The following is a 26,567-nucleotide window of genomic DNA, read 5'->3' as shown; positions in this document are numbered from 1 at the left end:
TATACTATTTATGTTAGGGTTGTTTCTAAGGTGCTATTCTTTCTTCAATACTTTTGAATTATATGCACATATACAGCACAATAGCACATATATTAGCACAATAGTTTAGTTACATATGGAAAAAAATGATGCTTTCTTTCTTTCTTTTTTTTTTTTGTGGTGTCCTGCTACAGAATTAACCTATTTTCTCTCATACGCAGGAGATATACAAACATAACAAACCTCAAGTTGTTGAATAGGATTTTAGAGAACGTATTATGAATTTGGTTCACATTTTGTCAAATTCTACTGGTGCTATAATAATATTTTAACAAAGACTTTGGTCATGTTCATTAACATCCACTTGTGTTATAAGGTATCTCAGATGCAAATCCAGATAAGCCACATTTTGAAAGCTCAAATCAGGAATCTTTATTTAAAGGCACGTGTCTACATGGTAGACTCCTGTCTCATAGACCAGCAGCCTAGACTAGAGCTTACACCAAACTTTTAAAGACCAAAACCTCATGCTTGGGTCGTGACAAAACCCCAACATAAAACAAAAGGCACCAAGAGAGGCAGGATTTCCCAGGGGCTTAATCACAGTATATCTGCATATCCTATCTGTGTTTAACAACAAGGTGAATCTGCAATTCAAAGGGTGGCTTGACTTACCTCTAGGCCTCCTAAGCTGGGCTGACAGCACATCACCTGGTCAGGCTCCATTATGGCTGTGAAAACAGGTGAGGACTGACTTAGACCTAGTCTTTCCCTTATTTGACTTGAACTCAAGTTCTGTAACAATGAAACACTGTAAGGATTTACACTGAATCATGTATGCACTGTTCATAGAGTGTAGAGAAACTGTTATAGAAATAGGAACATCATACAAATATATGTATTGTAACATGTCATTAGACTTTAATGTTTAAAATATTTTGAACAAAGAAAAGATAGATTCATCCACTTTTGTATATCCTTTTAGCAGAAAAATCATGAGAAAATATATTAAATGTTTTTAGCCTTTTTCCTAAGAAGAAAAATGAAGAAAACACATATAACACTGTGGTAGTTTCACTGTTTTGTCATCTTTTTAAAAATACAAACTTTTGCCGGGCACCGATGTCTCACACCTGTAATACTAGCTACTCAGGAAGCTGAGATCTGAGGATCAGGGTTCAAAGCCAGCTCAATCCGGGCAGAGAAGTTTGTGAGACTCTTACCTCCAATTAATTATAGAAAAAGCCAGAAGTAGTGCTGTGGCTCAAGTGCTAGCTGTGAGCAAAAGGAGCTCAGGGACAGTGCCAAGGCCCAATGTTCAAGCCCCAAAACTGGCAAAAGAAAAAAAAGTAAAAATAAAAATGTTTACAGTTCTGTGAAATTTTCAAAAATCAAGTTAAAATTTTTCTTATGGGAAAGTATCATATATGATACACAGAATTTATTAGTTTTTTTCAATAAATTATTTGAAACATCTGTTGAGGAGGCAGTTCTTCACATAGCTCTCAATGTCCATGTTTTGCCACAAAAGGCAATGACTGCTTTAGTCCGGAACTAACTTCTAAAATATTTTTGTATTGTGAACCACTATAGAAGACACTGTCTCTCCTTGGATAAAGAACACCTATACTATTTTGTATTATAAAGTGTTCAGGTTTCCTAAAGTTGATGTTCCGTTCTCACCATACAACTTACTGCATGAGCAGTGATCACTCAGCTGTCTTCATGTTACCCTGCTGCGTGAATTGGGTCTCAGAGAACCAGGACAAGAAGATGGGGGTTCTTGGGCCACTGCTATTACTGTGACTAATAAAGTCCTTTGTTTCTAAAAAAAAGAAGAGGAAGACACACTGATGCTCCTCCTCCCAGGCTCTCCAAGAATGTCATCAGCATCCACTAGTCCACGAGTGGGAGTAAAATGGTGAACACTCAACCAGGAGGAGAGCACTCACTAGGAGAACATATACACCAGGAGGAGAGCACATACTCACCAGGAAAAGAGCACTCATGAGGAAAAGAGCACTCATCAGGGTGAGGAAGCCTTTATAACAATTGTTTACATCATTCCCTGGCCTCCTACAATCACCCAAAATATGTCAGTATACCAGGATGAGATCTGGAGGACAGATAGCTGCCTCAATGACATAGTATGGGAACAAGCCCTACTTAGGCCCAAGTTTCTCCCTAAACATTACCCTTACCAGCCTATCCCTCTGGGCTGCTTACCTGAGCTATTCAGGACTTGCCAGGCCTCTCTATGCCCATGTATCTACCCAGACATCTCACAGGGCATACACAGTTCACCTGCCTGCTCTGCTGCTACTGCATCTGTAGAGAACCTGGAACAGAAGTGGAAAAGTTGTTCCAATGTCTAAGAAATGAAGTTCCAAGTCCTCGTGCTGGAAAAGATGGTAGTGTTTCCCCCCTAAGTCTTCCATGGCTAACATCATTCTGGAAGGCAAAGAAAGGTCAGAGCCAACCTTCCACACCCCATCAACTGTTGCAGACATCAGAGTTTTGGATAACCTCTTCCCCTAAACCCCCTTTGAGCCCACAGGTACAATCTTCACAGTTATTTGAGCCAAAACTGTCTGTGTCCAAAGAGAAATTAGGAAAACAAGCGTGCCACCAAGTCCAAGCACAGAATGGGGCACAGAAGAGGTGGTCAGCAACCCGGTGGCACAACCCCCACAGGAATACCCACTAAATGTATGGCCTCTGGGAGTCAGAATCAATGCCTGCAAAGGCAGGACAAGGGCAGTGGTTAAATGTGAACAACAGCCAGTCCACCACTCCTTCTGATTTAAAACTACACATCCATGATCAACAAGCCTCACAAAAACTAAACCTCAGGTGTAGATTAAGGAAATTCTAGAACACAGGGAAGACTTCAAGACTCAACAATATGAACACCGAAATGTTCCAAATCCAATATAGACAATTAGAACAATGATCAAAGCAAAGGAATCGCTGCTGCTGACACACTGAATGGTATTAACACTTAAGTGATATTACATCCTAAAAATTGCCACAACAAGGAAAAATTGACACAAGTAATCTTTGCAAGAAAAGTGATTTTTGTTATTGCTACTGAAGTCAAAGCAAAACTTGTATGCCTAATTTATAGCTCTGTGTTAACAGAAGTGGAAAAAGCCAATCTGGAACATAATTCAAGCTCAAAGCAGGCTAACTAGAGGTAGAAGTAGAGAAGAAAGAGCAGAGGTAAGGTCAGATGTATAAGATCTTGTAGCCATTGTAGGATCTGGTTATTCGTTCCTGCTATCTCTGATAAATTAATGAAAACAATCAGAAGGCAAAAGAAGCTAGGCTAATCAGCAAGCTTAGAGTAAAATACAAAGAATCGTATCCTAAAATCTTCTCTCACCAGGATACTTCAAAAGATTTTAAAAATTAGACTCCTTTGAGTATGACAGTTCATTTCTGTAATCTCAGCTCCCTGGGAGACATAGGTAGAAGGAAGGGGGAAGTGAGAACCTATAAGAAAAATAATGGAAAAAGGGCCAAGGTGGGAAGTGTGGTGCTAAGGTTGAAATGCCTATATACCAAAGGCAATGCCCTGGGTTCAAACCCCAGTACTGCCAAAAATTAAAATAAATGAGCCAGCCACCCCATAATCCAAGCACTTGGGAAAAAGAGGCATGAGGAAAGCTACACCAAAGTCCAGCCTAAGGCACAGAGCAAGACCTGTTCTCAAGATAGTTAAGAGAAGAATGATTGTTTACCTCTGAATTCCACATTTAACAAGAGCTTTAGCATCAGTTCCCCATACACAGCACAAAGAAAAAATGGGGTGGGCAGAGAGGATAGACACATGAGCACATGTATGTGGTCAGAGGCAACTGAACTCTGTCACCCCTCCCCCCTTCTAATCCTAAATCCATTCAGTTGTCAAGACCGGATGAAAACCACATTTAAAGTCCTCCTATCCTACACATCACTGACACCTGCCTGGGCTAACTTACCAGAACAAAACACTGTGCATGTTCAACTTCCAGGAATCTGATCCCTCTAGTCTTGCAACAAGGTGCCAGGCCAGGCTGCACATCCACTTCATCAATTCAGAGACCTTGTGGCTTCTCCTGCCCACTGCCAACTGCCCAAGGCATTTCCTCAGCAGCACACTGGGAGTTAGGCACACTGCCCCTATAATGTGGCAAAGAAATGAGCACAGTGTGGTGGTTTCCTCAGGAGGAATGTAAGTTCAAGGATGGCCTGGGCTTGATTGAGACACTGTCTCATTTCTCACAAAATAAAACAAAATGTCTTTCATAGAAAACATCTACACATGGCCAGGAAGCCTGCCAGCCACAGCCTGGCCACACCAGTACCTTCATGAGTCTACATACTTGAGAGAAGCTCCCAGTGGGCTACCCTGAGCCCCAAGGTAACCCTTTCAATGTGGAGTGCACAGCTCAGAGCATGCTGAGCCTCTAATAGGAGGAATGCAAATGGCAGGGTGTCTGGGCAGACCAGGTCTAGGGGCTGAGGGCTGGACATGTTCTTGGCAAGAGGCCAAGAGCCAGCTGGCTGAGACTGGGAAAACTCCAGGGCAAGGGGTCAAAGGTCTTCCAGCTCTGGTGTTAGGGAGGTCATGGGCTAAGGGCCAGACAGCATCTCAAGACAACCTGGGCAGAGGATCTGGGGTCCAGATAGTGTGTTGGGCCACCCAGGGAAAGTGGCCCAAGGCTGGCCAGTGGGATCTGCAGGTACCATGAGATGAGTGACCAGGGCCAACAGGGGTCCCCTGGCAGCTGGGATGAGGGGCTGAGGGCCAGAATGAGGTTTCAGGCAGCCGGATTGAGGAGACAGGATTTCCGAGAAGTCCAGGAGGTCCTCAGTGCCAACCATTCTCAGGAACGGCCATTGTAGGCCCAACAGTCAGCCTCTTACCTTTCTTCCCAGAATCAATACTCCACTGCATGTATGTATTGTGTTCTCCACGTAGTCCACTATGTGTGAATACTCCACTGCAATCACACGTCATGTTCTGTGGGTATAGTCCACTGTTTGTAAATACTCCACTGCATGCACAAATCATGTTCCATGTGTATAGTCCATTGTATGTAAATACTCCACTATATGTATATGTAATGTTCTCCGTGTACAGTCCACTGTGTGTCAATACTCCCCTGGGTGTACATGCTGTGTTCTCTGTGTGCAGTTCACTGTGTGTCAGTATTCCCCTGTGTGCCCACACTGTGTCCTCCATGTACAGCCCACTGTGTGTCAGTACTCCACTGCATGGACACACCACGCTCTCCGTGTACAGTGCACTGTGTGTAAATACTCCACTGCATGCACAGGCCGTGTTCTACATGTACACCCCATGGTGTATCAATACCCCTCTGTGTGTACACACCCTGTTCTCTGTGTATAGTCCACAGTTTGTAATTCCACTGTGTGAACAGGTCATGTCTCCATGTACAGTCCACTGTGTATAAGTTCTCCGCTGTGGGCACATGCTGTGTTCTCCATGTACAGTCCACTGTGTGTCAATATTCCACTTGTGCACACTCTGTGCTCTCTGTGTGCAGCCCACTGTGTGTCAATACTCCATTGTGTGCACATGCCATGTCTCTGTGTACAGCCCACTGTTTGTCAATACTCCACTGTGTGCATATACCATGTTCTCCGAGTCTCATTATGTGTAAATAATCCACTGTGTGTGCATGTCATGTTCTCTGTATAGCCCACTATGTGTCAATACTCCAGTGTGGGCACATATTCTGTGTACAGCCCATGGCGTTTAAATACTCCACTGTTCATACATGTGATGTTCTCTGTGCACAGTCACCTGCCAAGGGGTCCTTAGGGTGCTTCTGGCTTCTTTGACTATGGTGAGCAATGTAGTATGCACATAGGTGTGTGTCACTGCCTTCTGCTGTTGTCATGCACTTGGGAGCTAGAGGTGCATACCATCTCCCTGCACCGCCATTTGGAAAACAAGCCTCTGCTCTGTAAACCTCCAGGAAACTCTAAGCACATCACCTCTTAGAATCTAGCACAATCAGTCCTCTCTGATTTTGTCACTTTAATGAATTTAATGTTAATTTGGATCCACATTTCCCTAATCACTGGTGTTGGGCATGTTCTCCCTGTACCTCTCATAATATCCACAGGGTCTTTTTTGACCTGTTGGATGAATTTTGCCTAATTTTTACCATGTTTCTTATTGCTACCTTCAAATAGTTTTACAGAAGAGTTTTGATTTATGTGCATAGCGCTTCTTCAACAATCATTCTCCCTCCATCAGTTTCTGTTCCTGCACCTATCCCAAACCCAAACTCACCTATCTCATTCAGTTTCCAAGTTCCATTTTCACATACATCTATTGAGACTGATATGTACATTCTCCCACCATTCTTCTTTATATTCATTTCCACTCCCATTAGCATCCACCTGCTCTAGTCAAGACACATTTCAGTTTCTTGATAGTCATTTTTGTTAAACTATTAGCTTTTTGATGGGGTTATGGTATGGAATCTCACTACAGCTTGTACCATACTCTAGTCAATTTGGTATGACATACATATATATATATAGATAGATAGATAGATAGATAGATAGATAGATAGATAGATAGATAGATAGATAGATAGATAGATAGATAGATAGATAGATAGATAGATAGATAGATATCTACATATATATGTTTATGTTTTAGATATATGTCATGCCAGCTTATACCATAGTAAGTTTGGTAAGACCTGTATGTATTTATATATATTTGTTTTAGGTGTAAGACCCACATGTGTTCCAGGCACTAGTGGCTTATGGCCATAATTCTAGTCACTTGGGAGGCTGAGGTCTGATTGTAGTTCAAAGCCAGTCAGGCAAGAAAGTCTGTGATATTATTATCTCCAATTAACCAGCCAAAACCTAAGAATGGAGTTGTAGCTCAAGTGGTAGAGGGCTAGCATTGAGTGAAAAAAATTAGGGACAGCACCCTGAATTCAAGGTCCTGTATTGGCAACAAAAAAGAAGTTTAAAAAGATTTGCATATGAGAGAAGACATGAGCTCCTTATCTTTCTGAGCCTGGTTGCTGCACATCAGATCCATCCATTGCCCAGCCAAAAACAAAAATTCTTCTGTATGTGTGTGTGTGTGAGTATGTGTGTGTGTGTGTGTGTGTGTGTGTGTGTGTGTGTGTGTGTGTGTGTGTGTGTATGCATGTACGTAATGGTCCTGGGGTTTGAACTCAGGGCTTGGGTACTATCCCTGAGCTTTTATACTCAAGGTTATCATTCTACCACTTGACTCATCTCTGCTTCTGGCTTTTTGGCGGTTAATTGAAGAGAAGAGTCTCACTGACTTTCCTGCTCAGGCTACCTTTGAACCACAAGCAGCATCAGATCTCAGCCTTCTGAGTAGCTAAGATTACAGATGTGAGCACCAGAATCCAGAAGAAGTATTTATGATTTTACTGTTTTTTTTTACAGGAGTCTAAAGTTCCCTGAGCCTTATAAAAGACTTTATATTTAGACTCTTGACCATTGTTGGAACTGTTAAGACTTTGGAGAGTCTTGGAGAATTTGCCTTGTGAGAGGAACATGAGCCTGCAGGGCCCAGGGTCAGAATGTTATACCTTAATATGAAATGTCCCCCACCAGCTCATATTTTCAAGGCATAGTGCTCAACTAGTGCTGCTGTTTTGTGAGACCATGGAATCTTTGGGAGGGAGGACTGCCTGGAGGAAGTAGGTTACAGGGGAAGTTGGGCAGCGCGGAGGCTTTGAGGTTATACAGGGTCTCCAGTTTCCTCTCCTTTCTCTGCATCGTGGCCTTCGTGATGTGGGCTGCTCTACTCTATCCCACCCTCAACCATGATGAGCTAACATCTCTAATACCATGGATATAACTACACAAAAATGACCAACGCAAATATCTCAGCCGTACATGATGATTGGGCTCCCAAAAGATGGTTCTGAGAGATCCAAATGCTGACTTTGTATTTTTTTGCTCTAGCTAAAAGCTTCTCAAGTTTTACAGAGCACTGGAATTTCCTAGGGATGTTATAAAGTATAAATTCATATTTGGCAGCTCTTAAGGTAGGCCTGAAATTCTGCCGGTCAACAAATCATCCTTGGAGGAGAAAGGTATTAGCTTACTTCTGAACACAAATTTGAAATAGATGTAGAATGGCAGCTATATTTCAGCATCTTAGACAATCCAGCATTAGCAGTGACCTGGTATAGTTTTCAGATAGCAAAACAGTATTTTGGAGGATCTAAGTATCTTGTCTGTACCCACTAGCTCCTTTATATAATTTGGATTAATGATAGAATTATGGATCTATACAGAAGTCTGCTTTTAAGGTGTTTCTGAAAAACAGTACCTCCAGCTAACAATATTGTTTGTTCCTTGTTTACATAGGCTTTCCTCCTCCTCCTCCTGCTCTTGCCCCTCCTTCTCCTCCTCCTCCTCCTCCTTCATTTCTATTTTTATTTTTGGTTGGTTGTGAGGCTTTAGCTTTTTTGTTCAAGGCAGTGTTCTACCACTTGAGCCATACTTCTTTTTCTGGTTAATTGGAGATAAGAGTTTCATGGACTTGTCTGCACAAGCAATCCTCAGATCTCAGCCTCCTAAGTAGCTAGGATTACAGGCTTGAGCACTGGTTCCCATTATTATTGTAAATAGGTCTTTAAGAAGAGCTTGCCCTACTAAAACCCCAACTTTTAGCTCAGTGCTTATCACTAAAACACCAGGTCAGGAGAGAAGACTCAGTACACTCTCCCTGGACTGACAAACCTAGCTCTTCTTCTTAGAACACTCATGCCACAGAACATGGGGAAATGAAGGCATCCATGTCATTAAGGAGATACATGGATTCCACGAGCAGGTCAGAAGTATGACTGGCACTTAGTAGGCACTGTATAAGATTCAGCTGCAATTACCAGCAAAAATAAACAGTATCACATCCACTTGATCCTGTTATGTATCTTGTTTGTCATATATTAATTTGTTGAATTTTTATGCTTTTTTTCTTTTTGCCTGTCCTGGGGCTTGAACTCAGGATCTGGGTGCTGTCCCTGAGATTTTGTGCTCAAGACTAGTGCTCTACCACTTGAGCCACAACTCCACTTTGGGCTTTTGGTGGTTAATCGAAGATAAGAATCTCATGGCCATTCCTACCTGGGCTAGCTTTGAACCTTAAACTTCAGATCTCAGCCTCCTGAGTAACTAGGATACAGGAATACGTCACAGGCACCTAGCCCTTTATATAATTTTAACACATTAAAAATATTTGCCTTGAGCAAAGACACACAAACAAGAAATTCATTCATCCAGAGAATAAATAATTACAGAAAGAAAGGTGACTTTCAAGGCGCTTGAAGCTGCTCTTCGTTGGCTTCACCAAAATGTAATTGCAAGGAGTAACTATTGAGAGTTGAACTCTCAATTGAATTAAATTCTAAGTCTATCTGAAGATTTTGGCACCAAGGCTTTCATGTAAGGCTTGGGCACTGCCTCTAAGCTTTTCAGCTTAAGATTTGAGCCATGGCTCCTCTTGGGGCCTTTTTTGTGGTTGATTGGAAATGAAAGTCTCATAGACTTTCTGCCATGGGCTGGCTTTGAACTACAATCCTTAGATCTCAGCCTCCTGATTAGCTACGACTATAGGCATGAGCCACTGGTACTTGGCAATTTTATATTATATTTAATGAAACTTTTGAAACTCAAAGCATTTTACATTTTGTGTACAGTTTACCTTAACTGTGTATCCATTGGTTGTAATAACCACTGGGATATATATAATATTATATATATATTTTCTACTTCATGGGGATGTGTGTATTTATTTATAATTACTACAGATCATTTTCACATCTTGAGTTATTTGATGTTTGCAAAATTGATCACATCAAACACAGTGTTGTAAGTAACTCATGCTAATGCAGTCTGATTGTATTTCATGAATGTATTTAAGATTGCAATCTCCCAGCAGAAAAATGATCAGTAAAATAGGTGAGACCTATTATTATAAGGTCTACAGTAAATTCAGAAACCAGTGACCAGATAATATCAGCAAGAGACAACTTATCTCCATTTCAGCCATCTTAAAGCAGTTCTTAGTTCTGAAGCAAATAGGATTGGTTTACTTACACTTATTATGGTCCTTTGTGATTTGGACATTAAGATTCAATGCTCATAGGACAAGCCCTAAGAACTTGTATGCTAACCTTGCTGGAAGGAAAATAGGAATAACTGGGGGACGTTGTCTGATTCCAGAAGTCCAATAATAAAACAATAACTCCTTCTCTCAAGTGGATGGTTTTATGGTAGTATAGTGACAGCTTAAAGGTACCAGAGACAACATTGGCTTGCTACCGTTCTTCACAAAGTATGGTCTCTTGTACAGGTATTAATGTTGTTGCATAAAGAATCTTCAGGATGGGATGTAGCTCAGTGGCAAAGTGATTGTCTAGCAAGCACAGTGTCCTGGGTTCAATTCCCACAACCAAAAAAGAACAGACCAAAAAAATAATCTTCTGGTAGTTCACACCTGTGTTCACACCTGTGGTCCTAGCTACTTAGGAGGCTGAGATAGGAGATCAAGGTTAGAAGCCAGCCTCTGTAGAAAATCGTGAGACTAATATATCTAATTAACCAGGAAAAAGCCAAAAGTAGAGCTGTGGTTCAAGTGGTAGAATGTCAAACTTCACAAAAAAAAGCAAAGCAAGAATGAGAGGACCTGAATTCAAGACCCAGTATCAGCACAATTCAAAAAAGAAAACTTCAGAATTTGGGTGCTGGTGGCTCACACCTCTAATCTTAGCTACTCATGAGGCTGACGTCTGAGGATTGAGATTTGACGCTGGATGGGCAGAAAAGTCCCCATGAGATTTTTATCTCCAATTAGACACTCAAAAACTGGGAATAGAGTTGTGTCTCAAGTGGTAGAACACTAATCTTGAGCACAAAGAGGTCCAGCGACAGCGCTCGGGCTCTATGATCAAGCCCCAAAACAGAAACAAAAACAAATCTTAAGAAAATTTAAGATGACTCTATCTGCTATTAAGTCTGACTGAAAATTATGTGATCGATGATGAATGACACTAATAACATTTAATAACAAGACTTCTCATGATGAGTTATTATGTGATGGCACTGTGCTGATCACTGTATATGAATGATCTCATTCCAACTTCAAAGTAGCCCTTGGAGGTAGGGACTGTGATGTCTCCATTTTATGGATGAGAAAACAAGGCCAAGAAATACGTGTCCAAAATCACAGAGTTAATGGGTGGCAGGACAGGGTTCAAATCTTGATCTGGGTACAAAGTACATTTTCTCCTTAAGTTGTGGTTAAAAATTATTATTTTCACAATGTGAAATGTGTAAATCAGTGACATTTAGCAATTCACAATTTTGTGTTACTGTTGCATTATTTCTGGAGTATTTTTATTACCTTACAGAAGACCTATTAAGGAGTAATTCTCCAACATTACATTGCTCCTAATTCCTGTTAGCACCAATCTACTCTGTCTCTATGGATTTGCCTGTTCTACACATATTTTATATCAGTGGAATCATACAATAAATGGCCTTTTACCTCTGGCTTCTTTTAGTTAATACAGTGTTTGGGAGGTTAACTATGTCACTGCATTTATCAAAACCTTTTGTCCAACCAGAAGGCAGTGGCTCACTTCTGTAATACTAATCATAAGGCTGAGATATGAGATTCTTTTTTTTTTTTGGTGCGGTCATGGGGCCTGAACTCTGGGCCTGGGCACTGTCCCTCAGCTCTTCAGCTCAAGGCTAGTGCTCTACCACTTAAGCCACAGTGCCACTTCCTGCTTTTGTCTTTTTGCTTATGTGGTGCTGACGAATTGAACCCAGGGCCTCATGCATGCAAGGCAAGTGCTCTACCACTGAGCCACCTTCCCAACCCCAGTCTATGAGATTCTTATCTCCGATTAACCACCAGAAAGCTAGGAGTGCCAGTATGGCTCAAACTGGTAGAGCACTAACCATGAGAGAAAAAAGCTCAGGGCAGCAAGCAGGCCCTGCATTCAAGCCCCATGACCACAAAAAAGTAAAAAATGAAACACGCCTTCTGTCCATATTATCTTTTTCCCACTTTATTTTATTGGTGAACTTATTTAATGACAAGTAGGGAGGTAGGGAGGTTCCCAAGTGGGTTAAGTTGGAAGTACCAAAAAATTCAGGATCTAGGCTTTCTCCATATGTGTAGTTGCAATGAAGGGTTAGTTGGAGAGAAGAGTTTTTTCCAGACTTGTCTGCCCAGGATGGTTTTGAACCACGATCCTGACATATTAGTCTTCTCAGTAGTTAGGATGCTAGGCATACCACCCGTACCCAGCTTCAATTTCTTTTTACGTATAAGAAAAGCTTGCCCTGAATTTTCCCCCTCCAATCTGCTCTGCCAGATATTCAAGGCAACCTATTCCTCAGCAGTTGCTGGCAAAGAAATGGAATTACAATGAATGATGTAAGATTAATGAAGGTTGAGGCTGGAAGGGGCCCTGTTTCCCCTGTGGTCCACAGTTACCTGATACCTGAACAAAATCCAAAATGTAAGAGAAAGTGATGTCTGTAAGATGGGGCAGCCACTAGTATGTGGGAAAGATTTCCTGAAAGAAACCCATCTGTTCTGAGCTCCAGGCCTTAACTGAATGTCTGAAATGACAAACAAAACTATCCAATCACCAACCTCAACTTGCCCAAGATGAAACTCATGGTCCCTTCCCAGTGTTGTATTTAGTTGTGACAAGCATTCCCATTTCAGATGCCCATGCCAGCAAAAGAATCGTCACATCAGCTTTATCATCCATACCAAACACAGTCCCAAGTCCTGCTGATCTAGTCACTCTTACTTATATCCACTGCTACCATCCTAAGTCCAAGTGACCTCATCAGTTCTTCCCTGGATAATCCACTGTAGTTTCTTCACAGCACAGTTAGAGTGGTCCTTTCAAATATAAATTGGTTGTGTTTAAGGCACTGCTCCTGGAAGAAAGACTAAAATTAGGTCTTTGTCTAATCCTTCTAGTCCCAGTCACACTGCTTTCCTTTGAGCTTAATAAGGTTTGCACTCCATCCCACCTCAAGACGTCTTCATCTGCCCCTTATCACTTTTCCCTTTCACCTTAACCTTCATTTCCAAAGGAAAGCTTTCCCACGCATCCTCATGGTAAGACCCTTGCACTAGGAATCACATCTTGATGGTCAGATTCTTGTACTAGAAGTCATGTCCTCATGCTCAGACCCTTGCACTAGGAGTCACATCCTCATGGCTAGACACTAGCACTTGGAGTCACATCCTCATGGTCACATTCGTGCATTAGGAGTCACATTCTCATGGTCAGACCCTTTCACTAGAAGTCACATCCTCATGGTCAGACACTTGCACTGGGAATCACATCCTCATGGTCAAATCCTTGCACTGGGAGTCACGACCTCATGATTAGATCCTTGCACTTGTGCTGGGAGTCATGTCCTCATGGCTATTTCCTTGCACTAAGAATCACATCTTCAAGGTAGAACCTTGGACTGGAAGTTAGAAAGGATTCCTTCTTTTTTCTCAGTATGCAGACTAAGGTCTAAGGTCCATAACAAGAAGCAGCTGGTGCTTCTTCAACAACACACTAAATGCTAAGTACATGGCTGTTGAATGGCTATGTTAATGTGTAACCTTAACAGAAGTGTGGCAGACATGGAAAGTACCCCAATTCCATGCGGTTACAGGATAGCCAAGACTGACCCCCTGGTTGGCAGTGCAAGTCACCTGCGTCCATCTGTTGTGGTTTCACCTCTGGCCCCATCTCTCCGGAATGGGCCGGGGGTGGGGTGCAGAGGTCAAGTGAAGTAACAGCCACCGGCCTGTGATTGGGCTCTCTGGCTCGCCGGTTGGGAAAGGGGAATGTCTCTGGGTGCTGATTGGCTGTCTCACTGCGGTTGGGTAGGCAGCGGTAGCAGCAGTGGCAGGGGCAGGTGCTTGGAGGGACTGGACAGAGCCCAGCAGAGAGGGAGGAGGCAGGCGGAATGGGTCCTTGCCACAGGATGTGCTGAGCGTTGCTTGTGTGGGCTGCCAGCCTAGACCTGCAGTGACCAAAGCTGGATAAAGGTGTTCTGGTGCCCTGTGACAACCACCAGCGATTCTATGCAGGAGAGCTTTTGCTGGGTCGTGGCCAACCGCTTCTACCAGCTGCTGGAAGGTGAGTAGGACCAGTTCCACATCCTGTGCGATGCCAATCGCTCTCGCCAGCAGCAGCAGCTGCATAGCCGCAAGCAAGACAAGACCGCCATGGTGGCTGCAGCTCCGGTGGAGCTACACAGGAACTTAGGTTCCCAGGCTGGACGCTGGCGGCAGCCACAGGGAGTCTCAGAAGGAGCTCAAGAGCCTCCCGGTGCCCGGTGAGCCTTGGCAGGACAGCCCAGGCCCTCAGCCACCAGGTACATGGGTAGGAGAGGAGAGGAAGGGCACCGGGTGCAGGACAACCAGGCCAGCTGCCTAGATCCTCGGCATGAGACCAAGGCACTGTGTGCAGCGAGGATGAGCGCCCTGGAGGCATTTCATGTGCCAAGAGTGCTCTTGGCCAGGAAGGTGGGAGCCTATGAAACGGGGAGCCTGGCTGGCGCCCCAGGTGGTCCTGGGGTGCCACCGAGCCAGCAAGCAAGTCTGGAGCGGGCTGGTGCTACCAGCATGAAGGGAAGGGGGTGGCCGGTGGGGGGCCACAGAGGACGGGGGGTGGGGTTGCCTTTCTCTAACTGGCGCTGGCCTGGCTGCACTTGCATTCCTGAATCACCCCTGACTGCTCTAAGACAGGCGTTCCTAACCCTGGCACCTCCAAGCTACTAGATGTCTCCTGCCTCATCAGACCATGGCCTGGTGCAGGAAGAGGAAGGGCACCTCAGAAAACACTTCCACCTGACCCGCCCTGGCCTGAGGCATCTGCACCTGCCTCCCACTTCTTCCCTGAGTGCTGAGTGAGGCGAGTGGTTTTCATGAGGTGAGGTGTGTGGTTGTCACTCTTCTGATTGTTGAGGTTAGCTGTGTGGTTGTCACTGTTCTAGGTGTTGAGGTTAGATGTGCAATTGTGACTGTTCTGAGTATTGAGGTTAGGTATGTGGTTGTCACTTTTCTGAGAAATGAAGTTAGGTGTGTAGTTGTCACTGTTCTGAGTACTGAGGTTAAATGTGTAGTTGTCACTATTCTGAGTGTTGAGGTTAGGTGTGTAGTTGTTACTGTTCTGACTGAGATTAGGTGGGTAGTTATCTCTGGTCTGAGTCGAGGTTAGGTGTGCGGTTGTCACTGTTCTGAGTACTGAGGTTATGTGGTAGTTGTCACTGTTCAGAAAACTGAGGTTAGGTGTGTATTTGTCACTGTTCTGAGTATTGAGTTTAGGTATGTAGTTGTCACTATTCTGATGACTGAAGTTAGATGTACAGTTGTTGCTTTTGTGTGTATTTAAGTTAGGTGTGTGGTTGTCACAGTTCTGAGTGCTGAGGTTAGGTATATAGCTGTCACTGTTCTGAGTAGTGAGGTTAGGTGTGCAGTTGTCATTGTTCTGACTGTTCTGATATTGATGTTAGGTGTGCAGTTGTCACTGTTTTGAGTTTTGAAGTTAGGTGTGTGGATGTCACTTTTCTGAGTGTTTGAGATATGCAGTTGTCACTGATCTGAGTACTGAGGTTAGGTGTGCTATTGTCATTGTTCTGAGTATTGATGTTAGGTGTGTGGTTGTCACTGTTCAGAGTACTGGGGTTAGGAGTGTAGTTGTCACTGCTCTGAGTGTTGAGGTTAGATGTGTAGTTGTCACCATTCTGAGTGTTGAGTTTAGGTGTTCTGTTGTCACTGTTCTGAGTATTCAAGTTAGGTGTGCAGTTGTCACTAGTCTGAGTATTGAGATTAGATGTGCATTTGTTACTGTTTTGACTGTTCTGAGTATTGATGTTAGGTGTGCAGGTGTCACTGTTCTGAGTACTGAGGTTATGTGTTTGGTTGTCACTGTTTTTAGTGTTGAAATGAGGTGTGTAATTGCCACTGTTTTGAGTAGTGAGTTCATGTGTATATTTGTCACTTCTGAGTATTGAGGTTTGGTGTGCTGTTGTCAGTGTTCTGAGTATTGAAGTTAGTAGTGTGGTTGTCACGATTCTGAGTATTGAGTATAGCTATGTAGTTTTCACTGTTCTGAGTATTGAGGTTGGGTGTGTATTTTTCACTGTTCTGAGTACTGGGGTTAGCTGTGAAATTATCACTTTTCTGAGTATTGAGATTAGGTGTGTAGCTGTGTCTGTTCTGAGTTGAGATTAGGTGTACAATTGTCACTGTTCTGAGTGTTGAGGTTAGGTGTGTAGTTGTCACTGTTCTGAGTGTTGGGGTTAGGTGTGCTGTCATCACTGTTCTGAGTATTGAGGTTAGGTGTGTGGTTGTCACTTTTCTGAGTAGTGAGATTAGGTGTGCATTTGTCACTGTTTTGACTGTTCTAATTATTGATGTTAGCTGTACAGTTGTCACTGTTCTGATTACTGAGATTAGATTTGTAGTTGTCACTTTTCTGAATGTTGAATTTAGGTGTGCAGTTGTCAATGTTGTGAGTACTGAGCTTATGTGTGTAGTTTTCACTGTTCTGAGTATTGAGGTTTGGTGTTCTGTATTCAGTTTTCTGAGTATTGTAGTTTTGAGTGTGGTTGTCACTGTTCTGAGTATTGAGATTAGGTGTGCAGTTGTCACTGTTCTGAGTACTGCAGTTAGGTGTGTAGTTGTCAATGTTCTGAGTAGTGATCTTAGGTGTGTAGTTGTTATCGTTAGCAGAGCTTGTTTGCCTATTCCTGGCTTGGTCAAGACTCATCCACTGCTTTCTAGGCAGCAGAAGCTCACGCCTGTTCTCCTAGGTCTTCAGGATGCTAAAACGGAATCAAGGTTCAAAGACAGCCTGGCAGGAAAGTTCAGGAGACACTTACCTCCTGTTAACCATGGTGGGGCTGCAGTTCATTGGTGGAGTGACAACCCTGAGCCAGAAATCTTGAGGGACAGTGCTCAGGCCTGAGCATGGACATGCGTGCACACTCACATATACATGTGTGCACATACACACACAAAGTGTGAGTTCATGCCCTGTCAGAAAATTTTAAGTGCTAGCACCTTGACTTGTGAAAATCGCGACTCTACCTTTATCTGTGTGGAGAAGATTTGTTGCTTGAGAATCAGAAGTCTGTAAAATAAAATCTGTAAAATAAAGATGCTGAAAACCAAATGCTATTCGGTATGTCAGTAAGTGTATGACCTTACTTAATCAAATGAGATAATGCACTTTTACCTTACTTTTTTTCTCAAATTAGAGAAATATAAAATTAAATGAGGCAAGGATTCTCCATTTATTTACTGATCTACGTAGTTTTTGCTGTAATAGTTTGAACTGATGGCCTCACTAATTTTTAGATATAGCTGTCTCCCTATGCTTCCTACAAAGCTGAGATTAGAAGTGCATGCCATCATGACTTCATGTCTAGCTTCATTTTTTTAAACAAATGAAAATGTTGTGTCCTTTAGAAGAGTGTGACACTGCAGCTAGTATTGCTAATAAGCTGACTTTTCACAGTTTTCAATTTTAAAATAAATTTTTGTCATTTTTTTCTTATAGTATTGAGGATCAAACTTGGGGCCTCAAGCAAGCCAGGCCAAAGGACATTATCAATGAACTATAGTCCTACCCTGTGGTGGAAATTTTAAACATGTATGACATTGAATGAACACCCTTTATTTTTCCTGACATCAGCACTGTGAATTTATATACACAAATTTAATTACATAAATGCACAGTGCTTTTTCTTTTTTCAAAACTTAAGTGATATAATCTGGGATGCAGTCCACTTCCTGCCTGACAGTGCACTACCAACTTTTCTGTCCATTTAGAGTCTAGGCAATCTGGCTTTTGAGATATATATTTACAAATCTTGAGGTAATTTTATAGGTAGAATAACATTGTAGTTTTTTTCAAGGTGCATAATAGAAGAAAGCACCTCATTAATTTCCATTTATGTAGTTACTGTACTAAATTTATCTGTAATGAGTGTTAAAGTTCTACACAAATTTCTGTAAGCCCTGTTATGAAGGTCTGTGATTTTCTCTACTTAAATATTTTATTTATTTATTTTATTGTGAAAAAACCATACAGAGGGGTTACAATTACATGGGCAAGATAATGAGTATATTTCTTATGAAGCCTTGTTGCCTCCTCCATTGTTTCCCATTCCCGTCCTTTCCCCTATCCACCCCACCCCCACCCCTGCCAAAGTTGTAAAGTACATTTTTCAACATAATGTATTGTAAATCTCATTGTTGCAATGGGTCCACCTGTATCCCTATTTAAACGATGTGTTTTTTTCCTTCCCCTTTAAAATTATACATGTTATGCCAAGGTCACAGGACCCCCACCAAGAAGAACTCTACAGCTGTTTTATTTAAACAGGCTGTAGCTTGGGCCTCATCTTACACTCTGACACAGTGGCGCTCAGGAGGAGAGCACTGAGCTAAGGATGTGCAGGTCTTATAAAGGTACACACCCAGGTGGTTTATCACCACCTATTGCTCTGCTACAAACAAGCAACAAGTGGTCACTGCCTCCAAATTTTAACCCTTCATTTCCCCCCCATTGACTTATAGTCCTGAGACACAATCTTGTAGCTCTGGGCCAAAACTAAATTCCAATACCTCTCGAACTTGAACGGGTATAGTCCCTCTCTGACCTTAGCCATAATATTAAACAATAATATCAATAACAATCAGTTTATTTTTCTTTTCTTGAGGTGTATGCGGAGTGGTTGGGTAGGATGCTTGCAGACTTCTCATGTTTCCCCACGGTCATCCAGGGCAAAGGGTTCAGCTGGTCTGGCATGGGAGCAGTGGATCCAAGCAGCAAGGGCAGGAGGAGTAGTCAGTAGCACCATGTAAGGTCCCTTCCACCGTGGTTCCAGAGATCTCAAGTTGTGCCTTCGAACAAACACCCAGTCCCCTGGTTTAAACAAATGGGGGGTAGGAATAGAAGCAGAATCATAATGCTCTAAGCTGGGGCCACATACTCTTATGCAACAGCTGTAAATAGTCAAGCTTACACAGAAATTCAGTATCATCCAAATCAGCAAGCAATTCAGTCTGAAGACTAGGGATAATGGGTGGAGGGGGTTCATGCATTATTTCAAAAGGAGTAAAGCCAAACTGATAGGGTGAAGTTCTTATTCTAAACAGGGGCAAAAGGAAGGAGTGATACCCAATCTGCGCCAGTCTCCAAGGCCAATTTATTTAAGGTCTCCTTTCTGATTCATTCTTTCTACCTGCACTGAACTCTGGGGTCTATAAGCACAGTGCACATTCTAATCCATCCCAGGTGCTGTGGCTATTCCCTGACTTACTTTTGAGATGAAGGCCCATCCATTATCTGTCCCAACAGTGGATGGGAAGACATACCTGGGTAGGATTTCTTCCAGGATCTTCTTAGCCATGATTTTCACAGTCTCATGTTTGTTGGGTAGGCTTCAACCCATCCTGAAAAAGTGTCTACAAAAACTAGCAAATATTTATATCCAAATTTTCCAGTTTTAATTTCTGTGAAGTCTACTTCCCAATACACACCTGGCCTATCTCCACGGAGGCAAGCTCCCTTTGTAACCAGTTGATTGGTGGCATTGGTGAGCTGACAGGCTTCACAATTTTTTTTAAATTTAATTTTATTTTATTTGTTAACATACTGTACAGAGGAGTTACAATTACATGGGCAGGATAATGCATACATTTCTTACCAAACATTGCAGCCTCCTCCTTTGTTTACCCTTCACATCCCTTCCCAGCCTCCCCCCTCCCCCCCATCCCAATCCTATTCCTTCCCCCCCACACACCGACGTTGTAAAGCTCGTTTTGGACATGACAACTTGTACTTCTCATTGCTGCAACAGGTCCACCTGTATCCTTAAACAACTGGTTTTTCCCCATCTTCTCCACAAGTTATACTGACATCAAATATAGTGAAAGCAGGGGTTATACTGTGGGGGAGGGACATACAAAGCAACAAAGAGATAATCTTATAAATGCGTAAGAAACACATGCATGGAAGAAAAAAACATTAAAATACACATCTAAGGGTTCATTTTCCTGACATCACATTATCTGACCTTTTCCGCTTGACTCATATATATACTAGATATTACAAATAAGGGAAACCATGGGACCTATGTTTCTTGGGCCTGGCTTACTTCATTTAATATAATTTTTGCCAAGTTTTTCCATTTTCTAACAAATGGGGCAATATCATTCTTTCTGATGGAGGCATAGAATTCCATTGTGTATATATACCACATTTTCTTGATCCAATCATCTACTGAGGGGCATCAGGGTAGGTTCCATATCTTAGCTATGGTAAATAATGCTGCAATAAACATAGTTGTGCTGGTAGCTTTAGTGTGGTCTTGTTTGTATACATTTGGGTAAATGCCCAAAAGTGGGATTGCTGGGTCATAGGGGAGTTCTATGTGAAGTCTTTTGAGGAACCTCCATACTGCTTTCCAAAGTGGTTGAACAAGTTTACATTCCCACCAACAATGAAGTAAAGTTCCTTTCTGTCCACATCCCCTCCAGCATCTGTTGTTGTTAGAGTTCTTGATTTTTGCCGTTCTAACTGGAGTGAGGTCATATCTCCATGTTGTTTTGATTTGCATTTCTTTTATGGCTAGGGATGTTGAACATTTCTTCATGTGTCTATTGGCCATCCTTCTTTCTTCTTCAGAGAAGTTTCTCTTTAAATCTTTTGCCCACTTATTTATTGGGCAGTTGTTTCTTTGAGGATTTGTTGTTGGGGGGTTTAATTTTTTGAGTTCCAAGTATATTTTAGATATGAGACCCTTGTCAGTTGTATGGCTAGTAAAGATCTTCTCCCAATCGGTGGGTTTTCTATTGATCTTGCTAGCTATGAGGCTTCACAATTTTTAACAATGTCCTTGATGAGTTGATTTTTACTTTGGAGTGTTAGAGCATGTCCTGCAGTCTTCGTGTTCCCTTGTGAGGGACGCAATGGATTCTCTTTAGAATCCCCTTCCCCAATCTTTTTAGCAAGATAACTTTCCCCTCACCAGTTTTCCTTCTCTGTCCAGAGGTTTATAGGCCATGGGAATTTTCTTTATCCACTGCAAGTCTTCTTGGGGATACTGAGGCTCAGGAGGCAAAGCTCGTGGCCCTGGGTCTACTAGAGTCAGCTCTGGGCTGGAGGGCCAACTCCTTAGCTGCCTGATCGGCCAAGTTATTTCCTTTGGTTATAGAATCAGTTCCGTTTTGATAGCCAGGGCAGTGCATAATGGCAATATTTGCTGGTTCCCATCTAGCCGAGGCTTAAAATTTCTTGTTTGTTTTTAATATATTTTCCCTCAGCTGTCAGCAGCCCCCTCTCTTGGGAAATGGCTCCATGGCCATGCACGTTGGCAAAAGCATACCGACTGTCTGTGTAAATGTTTAGTCTCTTCCATTTTCCCATTTGTAGGGCTTTTGTTAGTGCCACTAGCTCTGCTCTTTGTGCAGACATTCCCTGGGGGAGTGCTTCTGCCCACACTATCTCAGTGTCCGTGATGATTGCTGCGCCTGCGTATCTTGTTCCATCTCAAATGAAACTGCTGCCCTCTGTGAACCATGTATGCTCAGCATGTGATAGTGGCGATTCCAACAAGTCTGGCCTCTTTTCCTTTACCCAGTCTCTCTTTTCACGCTCAATTTCATGTTTTCTGTCCTTCCTTTCCTGTTTTTGCCACGGCTACTAGATCCCTAATAGACCTCTCACCGAGAGTCAGATTCTACAGCTGTTTTATTTAAACAGGCTGCAGCTTGGGCCTCGTCTTCAACTCCGACACAGCGGAGCCCAGGAGGAGAGCCCTGAGCTAAGGATTTTCAGGTCTTATAAAGGCACACAACAGTGCAGTTTAGCCCCATTTGTTGCTTTGCTACAAACAAGCAACAAGTGGTCACTGCCTCAAAACTTTAACCTTTCAATACCAACATCAAATACAGTGAAAGCAGGGATTATACCATAGGGGAGGGACATAAAAAGCAACAAAGAAATCATCTTACAAATATGTTCGAAACAACCGCAGGAGAGAAAAAAAAAAACATTTCTTCATGTATCTATTGACTATCCTTTCCTCTTCAGAGAAGTTTCTCTTTAAGTCGTTAGCCCACTTATTTATTGGGCAGTTGTTTCTTTGAAGATTTGGTTTTGGGGGATTTAATTTTTTAAGTTCTAGGTATATTCTAGATATGAGTCCCTTGTCTGTATAACCCATGCTTTCACTGTATTTGATGTTGGTATAATTTGTGGAGGGGAAGGGAAAAAACAAATCGTTTAACTAAGGATACAGGTAGACTCATTGCAATAATGAGATGTATTAATCGTTATGTCAAAAAACGAACTTTACAACTTTGGTGAGGGGTGGGGGGAGTGTCGGGTGGGGAGAGGGGGGAGTATGGAAAGGGATGGGAAGTGGAAACAAAGAGGAGGCTACAATGCTTGATAAGAAATGTACTCGTTATCTTGCCCATGTTATTGTAATTCCTCTGTACGGTATTCTCATAATAAAAAAGAAAAGAAGAAACATTTGAATCCTTATCTTGGGGTTCCAATCCAGATGCCCCTCAATAGATGAATGGATCAAGAAAATGTGGTATGTATACACAATGGAAGTCTATGCCTCCATCAGAAACAATGACATTGCCCCATTAGTTAGGAAATAGAAATGCTTGGCAAAACTCATATTAAGTGAAGTAAGCCAGGCCCAAAGAAACATAGATCCTATGGTTTCCTTTATTTGCAACAACTAGTATATGTCTGAGACAAACAGAAACTGTCAGATAAGTTGATGTTAGGCAAAATGAAACATTTTAAATTTAGTCTGAAGATTGAGTGAATGCTTAGCATAGAGAAATGTCAAGCATTTGGGAATACACTTTTTGACATACACCAGAAACATTAATCCTCCAGAATGTGGGAATTAGATGCTTGCCCCGTGGAATTGGAAGTTTTACTGTACTAAACTATCCAAAGCTGTACAGAAACCTATGAGAGGCCCTTTGCTCAGTATATTCTCGAACCATCAGAGACTGTTTCAGCTCGCTTTCCTCAGCTTTCTTCAGAGCCTAGAAACCCTTTGAGCCAAAATGCAACTATTTTATGGGAACTCTTGCTGGAAATTTTACTGTATTCTTTTCCTTTTCTAAGCTTGTGTTTAGATCAGTGATCCAATGCTAATGCAAGCCTTTTATTGGAAAAGGCTGGTGAAATGCAAGCTGCTGTTCTAGTGTGGAAAAGCAAGGTGGGTTCAATTGCAGTTTTGGCCTCTTACAACTGATTTGGGGGGAAAATGTCTGTCACTATTAGCTTTGGTCTTTGGAGATTTAGAGGGAGAATATTGTATTTGCAGGATATTGGTAAATATCCTAGTAAGTAGCCAATTCTATTTAACACTTCAATATACATACAGAAATGATGGAAATGACTTTACTATAAAGCAAGTTTAATTGATATAGTTAAAAATGAGATAGCAGAAAGAAGGTAGAATAATCAATGAAGTAATTCTGTAGTTGAATGGAGATACTATAATGGTAAAACACAAATGCTTATGGGTTGCAAATAGAAAATCTACAGCAAATCTTTTAATTTTTCACTTTGCTAACTTTATTTATGTAGGTGCTAATTCTAGGAATTGAACTTAAGGCCTGGGCTCTGTCCCTTAGCTTTTTCTTTTGCTTATGGTTAGTGCTCTACCACTTGAAGCCACAGCTCCACTTCTGGCTTTCTTAGAGATCACATAACTTTTGTGCCTAAGTTGGCTTCCAACTCTGCTCCTCAAATTCCATTCTTACATGTAGCTAGGACTACAGGAATAAGCCACCAGTACTCACCTTCAACTTGTTTTTTTTGTTGTTTTGTTTTGTTTTGTTTTGTTGTTGTGGAGCTTGAGCTCTGTATCTGGATTTTGTCCCTCAGATCTTCTGTTCAAGCCTAGCACTCTACCGCTTTGAACCACAGTGCTAATTTCAGTTTTTCTGGTGCTCAATTGGAGATAAGAGCCTCATGGATTTTCTGCCATGCTGGCTTTGAACCATGATCCTCAGCTTTTGACCTTCTGAGTAGCTTGGGTTTCAGGTGTGACCCACCAGTGCCTGGCTCAACTTATTAACAACTTAGTGACATTTTCCCCCTGATTTCAACTACCCCTTCTATTTTGGTTGATCTGATTTGTTTCTACAGTAGAAGTATAATCCTCTATGAAAATATCATAAAGTGATGTAAGTTAGATTTAAATAGTTATTGATATTATAGGATATTAGAGCCATAGAGTGAACTTAAATCCCTTGTGCAATATTTGACACTCAAAAACATTTTATATTCAAGGTAATTACATAATTTTATATTCGTGATGTACAAACAGGATTTTTATTTTAAGACTTGATAGTACTTACTTATTTGTGTTAGAGTATAAAGTTTAGTTAGGAAATAATAATGAGAAAACTGAAAAAAAATCCCTGTATTTTTAAAGTTTGTAATTTTTGCCAGTCCTGGGGCTTGAACTCAGGATCTGGGCACTGTCTCTGAACTGCTTTTTTTCAAGAGTAGTGTTCTACCACTGAGCCACAGTGCCACTTCTGCCTTGTTCTGTTTGTGTGGTACAGGGCATCTTGCATGGTAGGCAACCACTAAGCCACATTCCCAGCTCTATGCCTGTATTTTTATTGTGGATACATGAGAGGAATTTAATGAGATGTACATCCATTATTTGAATAAATTTTAATATTTTTCTATATGTACTATCAGCGTGGTGTAATTACTCCTAAGGAAAATCAAAGAAGTATAGCAAAAGCTATAAATAATATTTGAGGACCCTTCTAAATCTAAGGGGAAAAAGACAATTTTGGAAGACAGTTTAAGAAATGACAAAGTTCAAAATTTATTTACTAACTTATTAGATGGCTTAAAATACAGGATTTGATTGCATATTCTAAAGCAGCAGAAGAGAAAAGACAAAAGAGGGTTAGCACTTTGTCCTTGTTTCACCTGGATGCTGGATTCTCAAATGGACAAAAAAAAGATACCTTCTTGAGTGAGTTGAAAACTGAGTTGAGGCCCACACTAGAGACATATAGCAAATATATAAATCCCATTCAAGGGAAGGAAAATCTTTTTAAAATACAATGTTAAGTACAATCTAATATTGTACTTTAAACTACAATCAAAGGTACTGGTATGTACTACTTTCCTGGATGAGGTTTAGAACTATGGTTTCATAAAGCTGCTTTTGAAATGTGAAATGTAGTTAGTTTATTAAATTGTGTTAATAGAGGTCATCTATAATTAACCAGGTGTGGTGCATGCCTATGATTTTAACCCTCAGGAGTCTTGATACAGAATGATTGTGAGTTCCAGGCTAATCTCAAACATATGTAATGACCTTATTTCAAAACACAGCAACAACAAAAAGAAAGAAAAAGATACCTATAAGTATATGGTTTATTGTATACTCTCTAAAACATAAGTGAAGTCATAATAGTAATAAGGTTTTATTAAAATGAATAAATTCTAGAAAATAACATCAGCAACTTTTTCCCCTGAAATTCCCATTTATCCAGTGGTATTCCAACTGGTTTTTGGAAAAATGAAATCTTAAGGAACCTATAGAATTGTACCTAGTGTTTCATGGATGTTGTGTTTTAGCCCTCTGCTTTGGTTTTCTGCTGGCAGGCCAGAAATGGACTCCTAGAAAAGGGGAGCAACAATGCTGGAATGACAGCTGGAGAAAAGAGGTGATACTTAATAGAGCTGAGCAGAGATCCTACAGGGAATATGGACCATTTGAGGCCAAGAGGCAGGCCGACTTTACAGCTGAGAAGTTTTCAGCTGAAATGTATGTACAGTCCTCAACTGGGTTGGTTGGGGAACCAGAGGACTTTTCAGAACAGCCATAACCCTTTGTGACCTTTCCATATTACAGATCTTAGGAACATTTTGATAGTTTAGGCAACAAGTCATTATTATTTTAGATGACACCTGAAAGATCTTCATGTATTTCAGAGATGACCTTATATCAAGATTCAGGGCCAGTTGTATAATTAAAACTAAATGTGGAGCTGGTTTCTGTTGGCTCATGCCTGTAATTTTAGCTACTCAGGAGGCTGAGATATGAGGATCGTGGTTCAAAGGCAACCCCAAGCACGAAAATCCTTGAGACTCTTATCTCTAATTAACCACCAGAAAACAGGAAGTGGTGCTATGGTTTAAATGGTAGAGTGCTAGCCTTGAGATGAAGAGCTGAAAGATATCACCCAGGCCCAGAGTTCAAACCCCATGAACAACAAAAATAAATAAATAATAAATTAACCATGGGCTTGGAATGTACTTTATCAGTAGAGCATTGGGAGAGCCCTTTAGAATATACAAGGCCCTAGTATCAATGTCTAATTCCACTGCAAAGGAAAAAAATATTTTCCATAATATGAGAAGCACACAGTGCAGTGTTTCACACGAGTTAACATAGCTGTTTTGCGAGACACCACCTTAACTTATAAAAAGCTG

At 41.6% G+C, this 26,567-nt stretch overlaps 1 protein-coding gene across 5 annotated transcripts in view; it reads left to right on the top strand.

The window, feature by feature from the left end:
- The first annotated feature begins 14,051 nt into the window (after positions 1–14,051).
- The window catches only part of LOC138818540 (intracellular hyaluronan-binding protein 4-like), a 44,335-nt gene continuing 31,819 nt past the window's right edge, over positions 14,052–26,567 (top strand). For 3 of the 5 annotated variants that reach the window (XR_011369186.1, XM_070009443.1, XM_070009442.1), the window contains exons 1-2: positions 14,052–14,180; positions 25,737–25,899. Coding sequence is in view for 2 of the 5 variants with exons in the window: in XM_070009443.1 (XP_069865544.1) it covers positions 14,126–14,180; positions 25,737–25,899 (218 nt within the window). In the remaining 3 variants the exon portion in view is untranslated. Of the gene's footprint in view, positions 14,181–23,216; positions 23,311–25,736; positions 25,900–26,567 lie in introns of all 5 variants that reach the window. The other 2 variants (XR_011369187.1, XR_011369188.1) reach the window with 2 other exon arrangements.

This window comes from Dipodomys merriami, unplaced genomic scaffold (assembly GCF_024711535.1).
Source record: "Dipodomys merriami isolate MVZ:Mamm:240054 unplaced genomic scaffold, mDipMer1.0.p SCAF_775, whole genome shotgun sequence".
In the NCBI taxonomy this organism is placed as follows: Eukaryota; Metazoa; Chordata; class Mammalia; order Rodentia; family Heteromyidae; genus Dipodomys; species Dipodomys merriami.
This window is presented reverse-complemented; position numbering and strand designations above follow the sequence as displayed.